The sequence below is a fragment of the Rhinoderma darwinii genome, chromosome 3 (genome assembly GCF_050947455.1).
Source record: "Rhinoderma darwinii isolate aRhiDar2 chromosome 3, aRhiDar2.hap1, whole genome shotgun sequence".
NCBI classification, from domain to species: domain Eukaryota; kingdom Metazoa; phylum Chordata; class Amphibia; order Anura; family Rhinodermatidae; genus Rhinoderma; species Rhinoderma darwinii.
The window spans coordinates 385186031-385206853 of record NC_134689.1 but is presented as its reverse complement, the minus strand read 5'-3'; the positions used below and the strand labels follow the sequence as shown (position 1 = coordinate 385206853).

At 40.0% G+C, this 20823-nt stretch overlaps 2 protein-coding genes across 5 annotated transcripts in view; one reads left to right on the top strand and one right to left on the bottom strand.

The window, feature by feature from the left end:
* Positions 1-4088: 4088 nt before the first annotated feature.
* NKX6-3 (NK6 homeobox 3) lies at positions 4089-7181 on the top strand. Its single transcript, XM_075855424.1, has 3 exons — positions 4089-4461; positions 5776-5945; positions 6246-7181. The coding sequence occupies exons 1-3, from the start codon at positions 4089-4091 to the stop codon at positions 6474-6476; spliced, it is 774 nt and encodes a 257-aa protein (XP_075711539.1). The 3' UTR covers positions 6477-7181.
* A 408-nt stretch (positions 7182-7589) lies between these two features.
* The window catches only part of LOC142750103 (inositol polyphosphate-5-phosphatase A-like), a 75956-nt gene continuing 62722 nt past the window's right edge, over positions 7590-20823 (bottom strand). The window contains exons 8-17 of one of the 4 annotated variants that reach the window (XM_075858897.1): positions 19204-19256; positions 18306-18425; positions 17946-18024; positions 17736-17807; positions 16849-16923; positions 15349-15422; positions 15153-15264; positions 15003-15071; positions 14826-14923; positions 7590-8105 (exon numbers count right to left, since the gene is read on the bottom strand). In XM_075858897.1, coding sequence (XP_075715012.1) covers positions 14870-14923; positions 15003-15071; positions 15153-15264; positions 15349-15422; positions 16849-16923; positions 17736-17807; positions 17946-18024; positions 18306-18425; positions 19204-19256 — 708 coding nt within the window. In that variant the 3' untranslated portion in view covers positions 7590-8105; positions 14826-14869. Of the gene's footprint in view, positions 8106-13411; positions 13989-14825; positions 14924-15002; positions 15072-15152; positions 15265-15348; positions 15423-16848; positions 16924-17735; positions 17808-17945; positions 18025-18305; positions 18426-19203; positions 19257-20823 lie in introns of those variants that run through there. The other 3 variants (XM_075858896.1, XM_075858899.1, XM_075858900.1) reach the window with 3 other exon arrangements.

The following is a 20823-nucleotide window of genomic DNA, read 5'->3' as shown; positions in this document are numbered from 1 at the left end:
TCCATTTCTTCAGCCTACAGACCCTAAGGGCTTAATTCAGACGACCGTCGGGAATCTCAGAGGTGAAAAACTGCCGTTTTTCACGTCTGCGTTGCCTCCGTGCGGGTCCTGTTTTCACGGATCCCAATAGACTTGAGTTTATGGAGGGATCCGTGAAAACGGAACAAAATAGGACATGTTCTATTTTTCAACCCGTCACTCGGTCCATTTAAACAACAGCCGTGTGAACGGCCCCATTGAAATACATGCGTTCGTGTGACGGCCGTTGTTTTAACGGCCGTCACACGGATTTATTCTACGTTCGTCTAAATAAGGCCTAGGTGACTAAACGGAGTTGTTAAAAAAAAAAAAGATGAAACAATGGGGGTAGCTGCCCCATAAAGGGTGTCCATGAGTACCAAAAAGACCCTAAATGAAGCATCCATAGGTGAGACGTTCGTTCAATCCCAGCAGAGCACTGGTTTTCCATCTGAAATAATTATGATGGGTGTATTTTTCTTCTGACCGGTTCATTTGCAGGAAATGTTCCTGCCTCCAATAAAAAATGCAATTTGTGACCCCCAGAAACCTGTCGGCAAAATGACCCTAAAATGACCTAAACGTGTCTCTGGTGCTGTAAACTGAGATTACCTTTTTTTATTTTTTAGGTATAATAAGATTAATCCAAGGTCACAGGAAATATTTGTTTTTGCGATAATCTGTAGTTCCACGATCAGGTATAAAGAGTTAACAAAACTGAGCAATAAAAGTAATGAATGGGACCAGAATGGGAATTTTTTTCCCCCGAAAAAAAAAATGAAGATGATCTTTATTAAAAAATGCTCATGCGTTGATTTGTGTTTGCATTTTTTTCCTAAATTTTATATAAATCCAATCCAGTGTTAGTCTTAGGCAGAGAGGGTTAGGCTCATGCAATTAACCAAGTGAATGTGATATGCAAAAGTTTATACCATGACATCTGGAGTTGGCCTATGAACCAGACATAATTTTTTTATTTCTATCAGATATTTGATACTTCCATATGAACACGGACGCAAGGTTTTTGTCGCCCGATTCTGCTGACAATCTTATGCCTGCGGTGTCTACCCAATGGTCCTCCAATGTCTGCCATTAGGCGGAAAGAAGGCTCAGGCATGTTGGATATATGGGGTTGTCCACTTTAGACAATTCTTTTTTATTAGAAGAGTCCCCTAATGACGATGCCGATCACAGCGTGTCCCCCTGCAGGAGCATTACACAGTCCTCATTTAAATCAGAGGGTGGTCCATGTAATACCCAACTCGGTCGAGTCCTCTAGAGTTAGAGATATTCTTTGATGGTGCTCTCTTCTCTGACTAATAGATGAGTCCTGAATGGGGACCCCACTCTAATAGGATATTTGAAAATGGGTATTCTAAAGTAGACAAACCCTTTAACCTGCAGAATTCTTTGTTCCTCTTGGCGAAAAGTGATATCACAGGTGTCTAATCCCAATCCCTACTGAAATATACATGCTTTCTCAGCCGATCCAAGTGTTCATGTTTACGGAGAAGTCAAGCTGGACAGCAGTTAACCAAAAAACAGTTACCTCACATCTATGGCAAGCTTTAGTCATATATGTCAATACCCCTCAACTTTGAGACATCATGGTCTCTGTGATTAGAATAATCTCACACCTGATCATCTCGTCGGCTAGGATTTTAAATCTCCATAAAGTTCTCTCAACCTCATCTGACAAGTCTGAGTATAGAAATAACATGTGAACAGATTAGAGTGAAGTCTATACATCTCCCAAAAACATAAATATCCTAAAAAACATGTAAAGTTATAGCAATGGGCCTCACATTGACTCACCAATGATGGCCATGAGTTGGGATCCAAACGAGATCAACTTTCGGAATCCAGGCATGCTCTACTGATGAACATTTGAAGAACACTGCCGAAAAGTCTATAAAGTAAGCAATACAGGGGCGAATGATGGTGAGAAGAACAAAAGATATTTTAGGGTTTCACCAGTCTGACTTATGAACATGGGAATTAAAGGGTTGTATGTTGATTTCTAAATATGGCCTAGTCGTCCCAAACATGAGCAGAAGCAGATTAGATAGAAACATCCCGCTATAGTTCTGTCTAATTCCACTACAAACTTTTCAGATGAGCAGGGTTTTTACCACCTTGCAGGTAGGACATATAAAACCATCCTATGATTTTTCATTCTAGGAGGAAACTAAAGAACATGCAAATTCTATACAGATGTCTTGTTGAATTTAACCCATGGGTCCATTGCTGAAAGGCACTCGTCCATTGTGTCTTTTTCAAATATGGGCTCATGCACACAAGGATATTATGGCTCCATACAACCTTCGAGTTGTATGAAGCCATGATATGGCACCCATAAAGCTTCCAAGGGGCTCTATAATACCTTCGTATGCCTTCAATTTGATACGGAGGCATACAGAGGCTTGCTACACAGGATACCGTATTACGAAGTGTGCTGTAGGGAGCACCCCACTGCCTACGGATCCATAGTACAGAGCTGCAGGGACTTCATGTGCCACTGTACCGCCTCTGTGCACAAAAATCTGAAATCTGCACGAGGCAGGGGCCTACAAAGAAGTCTTCATTTCCACTCCTCCGTAATTGAGCATTTCATTACATTAAATATTTATTAACAACAAATAATAAATTCAATGTTCGTAGAACCAAAACTTCCACATGAGATCCCTCACTCTCCACTAGCTTCCATAGCGGACACATTTTCTTTGTCTTTTATGCAATGTATTACATCTTATCAGCAATGGTCGTATGTTTATTGACCAAGATACGGGACTAGTCCTGGAGATTTGAGTTTCGGAGTGGAAAATAAAATCATTCTATGTAAGACATATGATCAGCAAGAGAAAACAGAAAACCCCGACTGAACCAATATAAAATTATATACGTAAAATAATAAAAAAAGATGATAAGGATGAATTGACAAAATTGGAGTTCTAGAATTGTGTTCTGTAATCTATTTACTGACCATAAATCCCATTGTGTAGGAAAAGGGATAGGCAGTGTCAGTTTGTGGACAAACATCTCTGTGGAAAAAATCAAACTCATTAATTCCCTATCTTAAAGTTCAATTTATCTAGGGACGTCCGGCAGGGTGCGAAGGCTGTGGGGAGCGGCCAATCGTTGGCCATCACCCATCACCTCGACCAATAACTATGCAGAATGACTAAGGGGGGAGGTGAGCCAATGCGAAATACAGCTCACCTTAATAGTATTCTTATTATAGCAGGGCTATAAGACGACAGAAAGTTGTTGGGACTGGAGAGCAGGGACTAAGATTTAGACACGGGGTAGAATACAACTAAACCAAAAAGCAGAGAAGAAAAGTAGAGGGGTTCGAAAGGAGTAAATCTATAGAGGGGTGAACTTCGAGAAGCAACTGTATTGCAGGGGAAGTTATATAATAAAATATGAGAATGCTATATCTTGCCGAGACGAAGGGCGAGCTTGGGGGAATCTAGGTGGAGAAATCGAAAGAAAGGAAAGTGAACAAAGGAAATGATGATTGCAGAACGAATGAGATGGAGTGGAAGGCAATAGGGAGAGAGAACAAGACAGAGGGGGGAAGAAAAAGAGAGAGCGTACTGGAGAGACATTGAAGGAGCGAGAAAGTGAGAAATGAGAGTTTGAAAGAGACAGTGACGGAGTGAGAGATAGTGAGGAACACACAGCAGGGCAGGGAGAGAGCAAGGTGAGACAGAGAACCAGGGGGATTACGGGGAGGACGAGTGTAGAAGAGAGAGGAAGAAGAAGAGTGAAACTAAGAGCCGAGGAGAAGACATATTAAAATAGAGTAGCAACATCGATAGAGGTAAGAAGTCAGAAAGGTAGAAGTTAGATTAGACGCATATTTTTGGAAAATAGTCCTTTTCTTCATCGGAGAGGTTAAGCTGTCCGCTTTTCATTCAATTACATTTTATACACTCGACTGACAACCAAGAGAATTTAGGAGAAAGTTCTACCATCTTTTCATGGGTTTGACCCATGGTGGAAATTCTTCCAGCAGTTTTGCTGGTACCATATTAGGAGAAGCTGAGCTAAAATAATTTAGGATCATGGAGACCCACCATCCTGGAGCCTTCATGTTGCCTCCTTATTCTGAAATGAAAGCCCCTCCTGGTTGCCAGTTTTCTGCCCACACAACTTTTCACAAGCTAAGTAGCACCGTTCTGGGATGCCATCTCCCTTCAGGGACCCCACACGGTATCTCAGACATTCTGAGTCGACAACTACCAGGTCCACATGGTGGGATGTTACCAGCCTACCCGACGGTTCCAGGATATGGAAGAGCATCAGCTACCGGTGGCTGTTTCACTGAACAAGGGAGCATTATGACAAAAAATGGAAGCCCGTATAACAATCAGAACCAAGGTGGCTGGACGGATATTGGGCAGGAATGGAGAACAAGCAACAGAACACTCAGCAACGGTGAGTAACTTGGAAACACACATGGGAAACTACATATAATGAAGGTTAGTTAAAACCAGTATTAATGCCTAACTCCACTGAAAATCTAAAAAGGAGGTGTGATTGCAGTTAACCCCAATATCCACTCACAGGTGTCCAGGGAGCCGAGACATTGGAGTTTCTTGACCAGGTCCCCAAAATGGATAGATGGTTTTCTTTCCCTGCCTAACAAAAAAAAAAACAGCTGTATAGGCTAAAAAAAATATATTTTTAACCCTTATATTCTGCACAACCACTAGTTTGTTACGGAAACAGAATCACCAGTGATAAAAAGCTCAATAGTGTGAGGACCCCTGCAAACAAATGCCCATCTTCAAGTTTCCTATACCCCAGTGAGTGTGACATGGGGAGATACAGGCACAAAGCACAGAAATATAGCTATATCCAGGAAGAACTAAAAAGTTAGTGGACTGATATGAAATAATAGAATTATTAGACATTAACATTGGAAGATCCCAACTTTTTGCCGAATCTACCAAAGATCTAATGTGTATAGGAGCTGCTGTCAAACCCCTTTTAAGGGTAGGGTTGGGGATGAATCAGCCTTCGTGGATGTTGATGGGGATCACTGCGATCATGTGTAGTTAAGAGATAGTATAGCTGACAGGCCCCATTGTTTCATATATATTTTATATTGTTCTTCTTCTGGGACAATAATAATAAAAATAAACTTGCACAATATTTCGTATAATTTTTTTATTATTAAGTTTAAAAAAAACTTGTGGTATAAATACTCTACACTGTGGTAATTGGTAATCCGACAACATGTAATGAATAAAGATTAACAAATTTTTCAACTGTAATGTTGACCTTTCCAACGCTGCTTACATATGGCTTTATGCAGTAAATATGTTTGGATCAAATCTGGCTTTAGATAAGGAGCAGCACCCGGGTATGGACTACTGTCCTAATGTGACAAAGCCAAGATCGTCTTATAGGTAACTCTTAAATCAAAAACTTTGAAATAAACATGTGATGTTAGAATATTGACCAACTTTGTGAGATTTTGACCAGTTTGGGCTTAGACATATCCAGAATTGATCAGCACGAACAGTAAAAGGTCCTTATGACATTACTGATGTGGAACCATGACACTAGGATAACCATCAGTATCTTGGTATTGATGGTGACCTCAATCTAAAAAGTAGACTTCTTATTTGTGTTTACTCTCAAGTGTTCCTCTCGAATGAACTACAGCTTCACTTTTGCCTGACGTGCTAGAATTTTCTGAACTATAAATCTAAGTGATGTATTATGTATTATCTATTTCTTCAGGTCCCACAGGGAGCATGGATGTTTCCACAAGGAAAAAACACACTCGTCCTACTTTCACAGGCCACCAGATCTTTGCCTTGGAGAAGACCTTTGAGCAAACAAAGTATCTTGCAGGGCCAGAAAGGGCAAGACTGGCATTTAGCCTTGGCATGAGTGAGTCCCAAGTCAAGGTGAGTTCTTCCATGCTTCTTCATCAAATTTTTACTTATTATCACTGTGATTGTATTATTCCATGGAAGATGATGGCCATATAGTATTAAAATGTAGTAACAACTCTCAGTGACATATTTTCCTTGCCGTCATCATTGCAATGATTATAAATACAATTGAGAACAATTTTTTTTGTAATGGAAATATTAAATATCCCCTAGTGGCCAGATAATTACAAAAACTATAAAAATGTTCCATAGATAAATAGGTAAATAGATTAACATGCAAACAACAATAACATATTTTTTACTGCTTCCCAGGTCTGGTTTCAGAACCGTCGTACTAAGTGGCGTAAGAAGAGTATGGTTGACCCCTCAGTTCCACCTTCCCTTGGTTCTCGGGCCCCTGGGGACCTAACACCCTCTGAGAATGAGGATGACGAATATACTAAACCACTGGATCCTGACTCTGACGACGAGAAGATCCGACTGCTACTGAGGAAACACCGGGCAGCATTCTCTGTCCTCAGTCTGGCCCCTCATAACCTGTGACAGCAAACAAAAAGCATCCAGGGGGCTGAGAAGAACTTTACAACCCAAATGATGTCTTTATCAACCATGTGCTAGAAAAGGAATACCCATATAATGGGTCACGCATGTTCTAGAACACACTGGAAATTCAAAAACCATTCTCCAATGTCGACAATATAATTTATTGCACTTTACAAAATATGAAAAATAACACAAGGGTACGTGGAAAAAAATAAATTTTAACTGGTCAGTTATACCATGATGACAGGTGACCTGTGGGCCAACTATTCGCATCAATGGAACTCCAGATTGCCAAAAAGCCCTTCAGCGTTCAGTCTGCGAGCCCTAGTATCTCCTCCCGGACTTGCTGCATTGCGGCCGATGAGTCCCCATGGTAGACTATCCATGAATGCAGGCTCTGAATATGCTGCACTCTAAACTTGTATTTATCAGCTTTCATAAAGTATATAACTTGAACGTCCCATAGCTTTTCTGAGACTGGTAAAACTTTAGGAGCCCAACAGAGGACAAGACGTTCTGGAGGAACACTATTCATATGGTGGCAAGATCAAAAGTGACTTGATACTTAATAATAAAGACTGAGCGCCCCTCAGTGACTACTACCATAGTTATGAATAGTAATTTCTATTCCTCTAGTGGGGACTCCACACATAATCATCTGCTAAAGAGAAAAATATGTCCGATGATGTATGCATATAAGTTTGGGGGGGCAAATACCATACCTGTGATAACATGTGTATGCAAAAAAGATTATTAAAAGTGCACAAGGTCCATTGTTTTGGTGTTTGTAGATGGAAGTAGTTAAGGAATGGGGGGAGGCACACCTCTTTAGGGCGTGCAAGGGAGTGGAGGAATCGGGTGAGAGGAGAGAGGTCGTTTATCTAAATGAGGTTGAAATTGATAAAGGAAGGTGTGCAGAATGTGCTTTTTTGTCCGGGTCCACAACCACTACGACACAATGACATCTACGCGCTCTTGTGATCAAATCTTTACAATTAGAAAATTTATTGCAGGCAACAATTCCTACAAAGATATGACGTAGAGGAACCACCCATCAGCCTGAGCACTATATGACCGTCACTACTCTATTAGTTGTAGCTAGGCTTCCCTTCACCTGGGGCAAAAACTCAGCTGGCTGCCCTAGCCCTGTATCTAAATAACCCGTCCAATACAGAGTGGTTTGTTGGCAGCCCAACCTGGCAACCAGTATACGAGGCACATGCCCAGCCAGCCACCCTCTAGCTGCACCCCTGTCCTACAGATTTAGCATTAGTATTATTATGTGTTGTAGTAGCGATTTATTCAAAAGACAAAAACACCAGGTAGGTTCATTTTGTATAATGACAGACATGAAGCTGAATGTTTTACATATATGTAATATACATGTCATATATAATAACTACTATAAAGGATATAGCTATACAATACTAGAGGTTATTAGTAGTCTCATATAGAATATATTCTCCAGGGAAGAAAACAACCACTAAAAACCTGGAAATTCATTTGTGACTGCAGTTGCCCCCAATATCCCCCACATATTATAGTCACGGGGTCCAGGAAGCTGAGATATAGGTAGCTGTATTCAGTGTCCTTGCATTGTCGATCTGCTTTAGCTGTCTCTGATTCTACCTGGAGGAAATAAATTTGGTCACTGGAGGCCATAAATGGAAAGTTTACGTTTACTTCAGTGAAGATTGGGCCATAATGTGAGGTAATTGTATATTTACAATGGGACAAGTGAGCATTATCCATGACTAAACAATAGGCAAAAAAAACAAAACACAATACAATTCAATACAATTGCTATTAAATGCTATCCCTATTAACTGTGCAAAATATTATCAAAATGGCTCTGAAGGATCATTCTGCATATAATGGGACGGTAAGAAGTGTGAGCACTCATAAATGGACATAATCAAAGACTTTGTCTCATCAGATAACTTTATAGTATTGTATCGTCATCATATTGAAGTAAAAGTTGTTAAGTTATTTAAATCTTGGACCCTTTAAACAACTCTCTATATTCCAGATCTGGATCTCTCTGATATTTATGTGAAAAGGGAGCATTGGAAGTAACTATATTAACATCAGAATTGTTTTATTAAACTTAAAAGGGGTAGCCCATCTGGACAACCCCTTTTTGTTAGAAGGGGTTCCCCAATGATTAGCTGATCACAGGGTATTCCACTGTTAGGATCACCAGTGATCAGCTGTAGTCTTTGAGGGAACCCAGCAGCAAGTGTTCAATTTCCCTGCAGCGCCACCACAGAGGAAAATGAAGTATTACATAGTTTTCTTTGAACTCAATGGGCTGTTCATGTATTGGCTCAGTCCGCCAGAGCAAGAGATGGTCTTCATAGCCACTTTCCTATCTGGCTAATAGATCAAAATCCTGAATGGAGGTGCCCCTCTATTAACTCAGAATTCCTTAATAGGGTATATAAAAATGGGTTTTATAAACCAGACAGGCCTTTTCAGTATTCCCAATTATCAATCTAATGCACATATTCATGACAAACCCAAAATGTAAGTAAAAAATGTACAAAACAACAATAGACAAGCATGTCACAGTATATTATATGTTAAATGCTATTATACACCACATTATGCCTGGAAGTGTCTTCTGGTCCTGCAGGACTATCGATGATGGAAAGGGATTTTTTTCAGGATGACTTGTGTAATGTACCAGTGGTGGTGTTTCTGCTGATCGAAGGCCTTCACCAGGAGGGAGGTTTCTAAAGGGTTAACAGCATCTTCGGGGCTCGTGTATTCTCATCTCTCTGTATCAGTACTCATAGAACAGCCTGTTATGCTAGATGTGGAAGAACAGCAGGCAACTGCACAGTGGCACTGGTCCAGACGCAGTGAGATCAATGCCCAGCAGGCTCTCAGACAGGCTTCATGCCCTCAACCAAGCACTAGAAGGTAATATTGTCTAAATTAATACCCACACCCGGTATGCTAATCTGCCATTATACAAGACACCACCTTTCTTACTTTACTGAGATAAAAAGGTATTGGTAGATACAATAGTGGAGAAGGGACCAGGGAAGTGAAGTAGTCGGGCCCCATTCAGTCTCGGTTTTACAATTATGACCTTGACCAGATCAAAATTAATCCCTGGTGAATGAGTCTTCTGCACCTTCAAATAGACATGATATGGCCAATCTTCCATTGGATGGTGCCTTGGGTGGTACCTTCGATTTGTGCCCAATATAGTGTATTGTCATACAGTCCATAAATAACCATAACCAACAGTACCTATGTATAAGTGCCCTACAATATGGTACCCAAATAATAGTGCCACATGTTGGCCAAATAGTATTTTCACATGGTTGCCTAATTAACAATGCTGCCACCATCATATATTAGAAAAATAATACACTGCTTAGTGCTTAAGTAGCAGTGCAACGCAATGGCAGTAAATAACACCATACAGTGCTCAAATTACAACTCCATACAAGTAGGGCCTGGTTCAAATCATGTTAATTCGCCTACATTTGATGTATACGCCAGGAAAAGCTCCCAACATATACCTTAGGGTATGTTCACACGGCCTATTTACGGACGTAAATCGGGCGTTTTTGCCCCGAATTACGCCCGAAAATAGCGCCTCAATAGCGCTGACAAACATCTGCCCATTGAAAGCAATGGGCAGACGTTTGTCTGTTCACACGAGGCGTATATTTACGCGCCGCTGTCAAATGACGGCGCGCAAATAGACGCCCGCGTCAAAGAAGTGACCTGTCACTTCTTTGGCCGTAATTGGAGCCGCTATTCATTGACTCCAATGAATAGCAGCGCTAATTACGGCCGTAATTGACGCGGCGTTCAAGCGCCTGCACATGCCGGTACGGCTGAAATTACGGGGATGTTTTCAGGCTGAAACATCCCCGTAATTTCAGCCGTTACGGACCCCCGCCGTGTGAACATACCCTTAAACGTAGGCTAATGGCAACCCTAACAGTGGTATCTGTTTAACGTATATGACATGAAAATCTGTTAAATGGACCATGACATATACAATAAATGTATGCCTGTGATGTGATATATTACATATAGTAGCATACCTAACCCATAGGCTCCTAAGTAAAAAAATAAAACGTATACCACGCGATATAGAATTTATGGGATTCCATTGTATGGAAAGGTGTAGTCTACTACGTTATTCCATACCTTAAAAAATAAATTACACTCTTTTGGCCTCTGTCAGGCTAATGGAGCCCTATGGACAAATTTAGCATGTATGCCAGGAGCTTTCACAATGTACACACTATACGTAGTGCAATAATGAGAATTAAAAAAAATGATGTAAAGGGGGCCTAATTTAATAATAGTGAATTTCAATGTCTAAATAAATTGCTATAAAAATAAATTTTAAGATTCGTGGTGGTCAGAAGCCTCGGGGCCCAAGTTATCTGAGCAAGGGCAGCTGACCACAAAAGTTGCAAACCCCTAAGGCCGGCCCTGAATGAAAGAACATACATATACGTGTATATGTCAAAAATATAACAAAAGCCACAGTGAACTGTCACTGTCAGTGCAGTCCATATAACATAAATTAAGGTAATTAAGAGATAACACATATCCTGCCGAAATAAATGTGTCATGTAATCTTCCCTACGTCCTCTCTACATGTGACAAGAGACCTATTAGTTTGATTTTATCTCATAGCATCCCGTGCTGCATCATATGCATAAATATCTGCCTTATAAACAGTAAAATAAACATTTACACAATAATGTTTACTAACTTTTCAACAAAATTTGCATAAATCAATAGTACAAGCGATTATAAGAACTTTGTAATAAATCTTTTTAGAGAAGAATGCCTTTCTCCACTAATAAGGCTCCATTCCTTCTCCCACCTGTTTACTCACTCTGAATTCGCTGCCAAGTCTGTCTCCTCAAGACAAGATGGACTATCAGCTCACTGAGGAATCAGTTTATAGCTGCCCATTAAAATCTATGGAGAGGGGAGGTTGAGTGGTGGAGAAGTGCAGGAGCAGAGCGAGAGAGAGGCAAAGAGACACACAGAGACGCTGCAGCAGCTTCTAGTGAGGGTATGTTCACACGCAGTGACCAGAAACGTCTGAAAATACAGAGCTATTTTCAGGCGAAAACAGCTCCTGATTTTCAGAAGTTCTTTTAACAACTCGCGTTTTTCGCTGCGTTTTTTTAAGCCCGTTTTTGGAGCTGTTTTTCAATGGAGTGAATGAAAACCGCCTCCAAAAACGTCCCAAGAAGTTTCCTGCACTTCTTTTGACGAGCTGTCATTTTATGCGCTGTATTTTGACAGCGACGCGTAAAATAAAAGCTCGTGGGAACAGAACATCGTATTTCCCATTGAAAGCAATGGGCAGATGTTTGTAGGCGTATTAGGGGCGTTTTTTCAGACGTAATTCGAGGCGTAAAACGCCCAAATTACATCTGAAAACAGTGCGTGTGAACATACCCTAAGTGTTATGTCTCACCCCAGTGCTAGATGAATTCACAGCTACACTGCTCATTACTGCTGATGTCCTAGATGCTGCTGCAGCTTCTATATATATGGTTGATAGAGATAGGAGAGCAGTATTCTCATTTTCTCTATGTGTTCTGTGTATAGAAGACATGATAGCAGTTAGCTATCCACTAGCTAAGAGAAAACTAAGAATTAGAAATAGAGCCTGCAGAGGGGGAAACTGCTAAAAGATGCAGAATACAAGTCATATAATGGCCAGAAATAGTGTTATTGCTTATGTACATACATACGACAGCTTATCATAAAAGGTCACCTGAAAAGTTTGGTATACTTTTATTACCCTAAAATTGATGCAACTTTCTCATACAGCGCTATTCCCAATTCAACTCCCCCTTTAAAATCTTGGGGATTTTTGGAGTAACCAGGTGTTAAATTTATTTACCAAAGTGCATCCATATATCTGCTTCTATAGATTCACAGTGTACATTGAATTCTATGTATGGAGGGGTCCAAAGAGTTGTAAGTTCTTGCAGAGTTACAGAATATGTGGAGCTCCCGACTTGACAGGTGGACAGCAAATGGTCAAATGGTCAATGGCTTCTAGAGGTTTATGCCTACATTATATAACATGCAGCGTCTTCCGGAATCCATCAGTTTTTCAACTTTTCAACTAATATCTACATTAAAGGGGTTTTGTTTAAACAATTTTTATTTAATTCCTAAGAATGAAGGAGCCACTGATTTCGTTAGCGCTGCGTTACCTCCTAGGTTTCCCTGCACAGCGGGACTTTCAGCCCCCTGGTTGTACAAGGAACTGCAGCCGACCCCATTCACCTAAATGTGCAGTTCCCTGTACAGAAGGTAACCTTTTTATTTTTGATTTACACCCATGTGGGACGAATTGTATTACTTGCACCATTTTGGAATAAAATTTAGTCTGCCATTAATTTTTGTGTTTTTGGCTTTATTTTTTTTACGTTGTTTAAGGTATAAATAATCTGTAACGGGGATAGCAAATATGAATTGTTTGATCACTTTTATTCAATAAATGCTATTTTTTCATTATAAAACAGATCACAGTTTTACCACTCAGACGGCACTGATCAGTCGGTATGGACATTCTCTCCCAGTAAATATGCAATAGATAATCCGCGATCCAGTGAGGTGTGGGTGGTTATTCTTATTGCTATAGTTCCACAGAGCTCAGTACGGTCTCCCAACGTTCGAAATCCTGGTAGGATAAGATCCTATATCTCTGGTATGTAAGAAAGAGAAACATAGTGCAAGACCCCCTAAAAACTGTTCGCTCCACGCTGGTTTTAATCCATACTCACAGAATGTACAATGAATAAAAGCATCAAGTTCAAAAGAATCGATGAGTTAAAAGCGGCACGCCAAACACTCTCGCGAGAGTGTTTGGCGTGCCGCTTTTAACTTTATTGCGGACTGTCTATTGCATATTTACTGGAAGAGTGTCCATACCGACTATAAGTTGGACTGATCAGTGCCGTCTAAGCGGTAAAACTGTGTTGTGTTTTATTTTATGTTGTAAGGGTGTTGTGGATTTCACACGTTTTATTTTTACCTGCTCTGGTCTGAGTTATACCCATTGCGGATATTAGAGCCAGGAGAAACCTATTAATCTGTTCTGTATTTTTTCATTATATTTGTCTTTTTGGTAGATAGCCGAGAATGCATTTTATTTAGATATTTTGTTTAAATGATATGAGCGGCAGCAGGAAACCTTGTATCTTCCTGCCATGAATGCGTATCCCACTGTGTGTGTGTATCTGGGTGTGTGTGTGTGTGTGTGTGTGTGTGTGTGTGTGTGTGCTGTGTGCGTGTGCGAGTGCGTGTGCGTGTACGTGTGTTATTCATCAACATGAATAAGTCGGACATTGTAGTTACAACAACAGAAGTTTACACAAGATATATTTTAAATAAAAATAATATTAAATAAGTAATGTTAACAGAGGTCTGTAAAACAAGTATATGGCAGGTCCCTCCTGGAATTGTTCTGTCATTTGGATGATCAGAGGCTTGGTCGACCTGTTGTGAGAAAGACATGGCATTGTGATGGGGGTGCATACCATGTTATACTGTGGCAAAATGGATTTATCACAGAGATTGGGTGTAGTAGTTCATTCAGGATAGATATTATATTTTTTAGTCAGGATCGGTCAACTCCATAATAGTGTAAATGGTGTGTGAAATTGTAGTAGAATATTTAGGGCTTAGTTGGTGCCATTCTATTGGTATTCTATGGATAGTAGGGTCAGACTGACTAACTTAACACCTGACAAAATTTGTTGGAAGAAAAAGTAATACATGTCACTCACACAGGAATACTACACATTGTGTCCTCACAACTGCGAGGCCCTTAGCCCAACCCTATTAACAGCTACTTAGCACTTCTCTAACCAGAAGTATGCGAAATAACCAATAATAATATATCATCTCATATTCAATGTACACTTGTATTGTTTGATCCCATACATGATGTCATCCATAGCTACTTGGATGTGGAGATGTCTATGGGGACATTAGTATATAATTAGGGTTTCTTCAAGAATGTATAATTAATGCTGTCTAGATCTTGACAAAGGGAGCCAATATCTCAATTTAATATTAGTGACATTTTAGTAGAAATTGCTCAGATTTACAGTCTAAACTACCCCTATAGTTTAAAGGGTTTAGCCAGTTTTTCATATTTGGGGTTCACCAAAGACCAGATGATTATGGGGAGTCCGACTGCTGGACGCTTCTATGATCAGCTGCTACTGTTTATTATACGTAATAAGGTCTGCAAGATCTGGTCTAAACCAGGCAATACTAAAAAATAAAATAAAAAGGTCGGTCTGCAATTCTTATAGGGGACAGTCTTACATAAATAAGGTACGTGACTCCATAAGAAGCCGTCCATTTACTTGTCAATTTTCCGGCTGGTCTGATTTGGTCTCCATCTCAAAGTAGAGGAACACGGGCTAGACATAACAAGAAAGATCTATCAGTGAGTGACTCCGGCAATACAGATTGCAGGTAAGAATATTTTCTCCAACTTACCTTGTGATCCCCCATGCAGACATCTCCACCAATCCGCCCATACTCTACACCGACTTCTCCGTGTTTACCCTGTGGAAGACAGAAGAATGAGAGGAAGAGAAAACATGATAGAAAGAGAAGGATACAAATACAATGGTGACCGTGACTGACCTTCTGCAGTAAAGCTCTGGCTGTTTGAGACATGAAGACCCGGTCACACCATGCTGGACATCGTGTACCCATAAACTCAGAAGGTTTAGCTAAATTTTCACTGAATGGGTACCTGGAAAAAAAAAAGCAAACACACATCACATATAGAAAATTGTTTAGCTATAAAAGTAAGTAATTCTCAAGATACTGTTCTTACGTAGGTGGAAAGGAGATCTGGACCTCGGTCAATTCACTCAAGAAAGGAATTGGTTCATGATCAAATCTGAGTAGCTAAAACAAAAGAACCGTATAATGTGAAATTATTTACAAGAAGCTTATGTGAAAGTAAATTTTTACTTAATGAGTGATACATGACACCTTGAATATATGTGGTCATATCTATAGGTAGGTTCCTAACGGAGTAGATCATTCAAGTACTCATAACATCAATTAGTTAAAAAAGTCAACTGGATGATGATATGTCTGACAATATTTGTGGGCTCAGTAGAGGTTCTATCTATTCTTCATGAAGATCTCTCAAATTCAGTCACACGTGGATGGACGGACAGAACATAGACTCTGTTATGTGGATTTTTTAGTCCAAGAAGACTATGGACTACCATTTCCCTAGAAATTATATCATCTCGTCGGCCCTAGAACATATCACGGAGGGGCGACTACTAGTCACACAAATAAAATATAAACTTAACTTCTATTATATCCTCATAAAACGAGATGTAGGAACCTTACATACGGCCATGATACATCCTGTGGGGATTATTAGGACCATGCAGCACCCTACATATCGCACTAGACATGCTTGGATAGTACTCATCAAGTACACCAGTTGGGGGTCATGACTAGATGAAACTCACTCACCTGTAGGCTCCTTCTGTATTTTTTCATGTGCCATGTTCACCAGTCCATTTATCAACTAGAGCTCATAATTGTAGTTTGACCATAATATCAGGCTCCGGGAATGTTCTATTATATCATTGCATTGTGGATCCTAGAGCATTATTTTATATGTGCTGATCACTATATTACATCTATTTTGTATATACCGCTGTAAAAACATTCTATATTAGAGTGCTATATATAAACCTGCTAGTATTATGAGAGATTGGTCCTCTGATTAACATGCACAGAGCAGGGGAAACACGTTGGGACATGGGACAGAAGAAGGGACGTTGTTGATTCCTTCTCGTAGGGTGTCATTTACATTGTGTTTTTATGCACAGTACTCCGATATCTTTGTCTTTGTGTGTGTGATAAAATAGTTGTTTATTTGCCGGCTCCCTCCTTCTTTCTGTCCTTTACCTTGTACCCATGCAATGGTTGCACCAGGGTGACAGTAAGGACAGTGCGGAAATCAGAGTCACCATTTTAAGGGTGGGTTCCATTGGGTGATCTATTGGGTGTGCTGAAGGAATAGATTGGACATCTCATTTTATGAGGATTTAATAAAAGTTATGTTTTAATTTTATTTATGTCACTTATGGTTGCTTCTCTGTGATATTTTGTTTGGTATTTGATGGCTTCTAGCTTTATATCATGGGTTTCTAATTCCCTTGAAATATTGGTTCTGTGTTTGTAGGCCCAAGGTAACCCAATCCTATAGACTTTGGAGGATTTCTATAGATTTCTAATTACCTGTAACCTAAGATATGACATAAAAGGGGAGACCAGATATATCATAATATGGATCACTTCTCACCATGTGCTCATTTTCATCCTGAAATACTTTTGTGTTTTGATGGTCAAACCTTTTACATTTCATGGTAAGCTGAACCTGAAGAGAGAGACGTGATGCTGACTGAGAGGTGAATGGTATGGAAGGAATAAGACGTGGGGGATAGAAGGTGAGAAATGAGTGGAGTAATAGTTTAGGAGTGAGGAAGCAAAGTTAAGGAACGATACAATGGAAAGAATATTCTGTCAGTGACTATAATCAGGAAGCAAGGGAACTCAAGCAGAAAGTGGGGAACCACAGCATATAAGATAAGAAAGGGGTGATGGGTAGTTAAATGAAGGAAGGGAAAATGTACTTTTGTGCAGGAAAAATGCAGGTAGATGAACGAACGAGCGAATGAATGAATGAATGAATGAATGAAAAGTCAAAAGGTGAATGAAGGTAGATAGGTGAATGAAAAAGGAAGGTAGGTAGATGTCTGAAGAAAAAGAAGGCACATACATGAGCAGAGGAAGGTAGGGAATCGGGGTGTACATAGAGGTGAGGGAGCCCCATAGAAAAAAAGTTTATGGGGCCCCATTCTGGTGCTGGTTGATACTAACACACCCATAACCACATGGGGCAGGAGGACTGAGTAGAGAAAGGTATGACATCTAAACGGGAAGAAGAGGGGCAATCATATACATGAGTAAATGTAGGAAAGGCATGTACATGATTGGAGGAAGGGAAGGAATATATAGAGAGTAGAGAATCAGTAGAAAGGGAAGATATGAACATGAGAGGGAAGTAGAGAAGGTATTTACGTAAGCAGAAGAAGGGAACGCAAAAACATAAGTGAAAAATGAAATGATCCTAATGATCAATCAGGTTTGCAATGGGAGAAATACTGTAGACCTTCAGTAAAATTATACCTCTCCGTCCCGTTCATACACGGCAGTCTGCCCATCCGACTCATTGGTGTCACTAGAGGACCAGCCTTGAGCCTGTGGGTAGAAAATTACATAGTGAATTTTTATTTATTTTTTTGTACAGTCTTTATTTTCAAGAATTTTATTATATATCGATGAAACGGTAGCGTTAGCCATACAGTGCAGATTCATAAATCCATTCAGTATTCAGACCTGGATGAGACTTTTCAAGTCCAAACGGAAGTTAAAATCTCCAAAAAGGAAAAATGGTGCTTTACATTCATTTTTTATCCTGGGAAACATAAAAAAGAATCAAGGTAAGGGTATGACAATTTTTCCAAGAAGCCAGGTTTAGGAAACACAATTATCTTTCATGTTACTGTTTCCTGATATCAAGAAGTTCTTAATACTTGTGGTCAAAGATTATCGTAAGAAAAATGACTCTAAATTTGGCCAGCATACGTGATCTTTCACACATCTATATCTTTGGCAGTAATTTGTTACATATGACGTTAATAACTGAGGAGATCTGCGGTAGGGTGGATAGGTCCTACATTGGGCATTGAGTGGTACCTTGATAGCACATGGTATAAACCTCTTCTACGGTTGGCGCTGTACACAGATGGGGAGCAGACACTTGACACTAGGTTTGAGGCATCATGGAAGAGATGAAGGTTCACAAGATCAAACATCCTTAAATATAGAAGGCATTTTGGTGTTACTGATCCAACAGTGATAAATATTGAAATACCAGATTTAAAAAAACTGCAGTGCTGTGGGGCTGAGGTATGGCCAGACTGGAAGGAAATGGACAATGCATTGGTTGGAACAAACTAATAGTGTGGTGGCCTCGGCAGGTTGGCATATGGGTACACGCGCTATGTATGTGTCTCTTTATCTGGAGGACCTGCACATCTGTAATTACACAGACAGTCCATTGATTTCAATGAGAAATGTGTCGTTCTTTATTTCCCCTGTGGTGGCGCTGCAGGGAGATTGAACATTTGATGTCAGGTGCCCCAACAGATTACAGCTGATTATTGGGGGTTCCAGCAACATGACACCCAGTGATTATTTTAATATCAGGGAAGCCCTGAAGCAAAAATTAGGAAAAGTGGAAAACCGTGTAAATTTGATATCATAAGTACTGCTGGGGGGAAAAGTAGGAACACTCTCTACAGCTAGTAAGGTTATACTGAAGAACGAAGGCTAGACTCATATATTTCAGTAATCCACAAGTCTGTAGTGGATCAAGCTCAGGGAAGTATTGGGATCAAGGGTTGCTCATTATTGGAGATATGAGTCAAACACAAACACATTTATCATTGTGATTGTCAAACCACAGAACAATCAGACTGCTCTGAGCCTTCTAACCGAGGAAGACTTGGCTGCTATTACCAACACGTGTTATACAAGCATGTGTCATAGTCATTAGCACAAAGTTGTTATTAGGAGATTAAGTAGTACTAACCGGTCGTTTACTAGCCATCTCGTCTTCATGAATCCCTTGCGAGTCCATGCAAACTGTGGACAAAACAGGAAATTATCAAAAGGGGTTGTCTGGTTTAGAAAACCCATTTTAAAAATACCCTATTAGACTTAATAGAGGGTAGTCCCCATTTAGGATCCCCATCTATTAGCAGGAGCAAAAACGTGCTACAAAAAGAGGACCCAGCACGTCCATCTATTACAGATAGCCCATTGATTTCAATGGACAACGCGCAATGCTTAATTTCTCCTGTGGTGGTGCTACAGAGGAATTGAACAGTTGCTGCTGGGCTACACTTCAGTTTAGAGCTGATCGCTGGGTGATCAGCTTAATATTGGGGGAATCTTTTAACAAAAAAAAGATTATCAAAAGAAGATAACCCCAAAAACATCAAGCAGATTTATATAAACAACTACATATACACAAAAAATCAAGATTTCTCCTAAACAACACAAAACCAGGACTGGATTTCTGCAGAAGCCTAAGGCATAGGTGAACAGTATTGCATACAACATTTTGGCAATTTTAGTCCATACTGCTTGCCGTATATCAGACTGTATTTCTATCTCTAGAAGCCCTTCAGTTCTTAGTGGGAGGGTCTGGTACTCCACATAAAATAACATATTTTTATATCTCCATAGGATGACATTAGCACTCTATTTGGGATGCGTACCAACGAAGTTAAGGGACAGACCCCCTATACCCTTGTGTACATGAGTCCTTAGTAACAAACCGTACAGTGCAGGGACACAAGGAATTCTCAGTCTACACTTGATTGTTTGCAGCTTCTATATGCATGATATGACTTCTAATGCAACTGACATGGAATGGGAAATCCAATATTAATAACGGTCAGATACAGTCATGCGAGTAACAATATAATCTCTTGCTACCTCTCCTTTATCAACCCTAGGAAGAAACAGAATTATCCTAAAAAATAAAAAAGTCTTGAATCCCTCACTTGAATTTCGACAGAAACTGGCCAACCAAAAAACTTTGCATCTCTCATTAAAAAACTGAATTCATGATGATATATTATGACCTAACATATTACACAGGATTCTGTGGAGAGTTTATCCATTCCTGTTGAAGACGCCTACAAGATAACCTCTATACTGGACATATCCATGATTGTAAATGGTGTTCTCCAAGAATAAAAAGACACCAAAATAAAATAGATCTCAGGTAAACTGAAGGTTATAATGAGTCTTGGTCAGCTTCTTCTGGGCTTGATATCCCAGCTGGAAAATCCTGGTGTGAAGGAGGCCATGTCATAGATGAGAGAATAATTCAGCAAAGTCACATTGAAGTTGAAGTGTTGAGACATCTGGTGCAATCATAGTGTTCCAGAATTGGAGGAGAATCAGAAATGTAGCCAAGGACATGGGGGCTGGCGAGGCATGTGCCCCTAGTGTTTGGGGCCAGGTTGAAGGCGCCAACAAGCTACTCTGTCCTGGCAAGAGTATTTTGATACAAGGCTAGGGCAATAAACAATCTTTTCCCAGGTGAAGGCTACAATTTCCAATGTTCTTGTTCTGATTGTAGAAAATATAAAAATGTTCCCCTGATCATGGCTAAACCAATGTGTCTATGGCAACCATG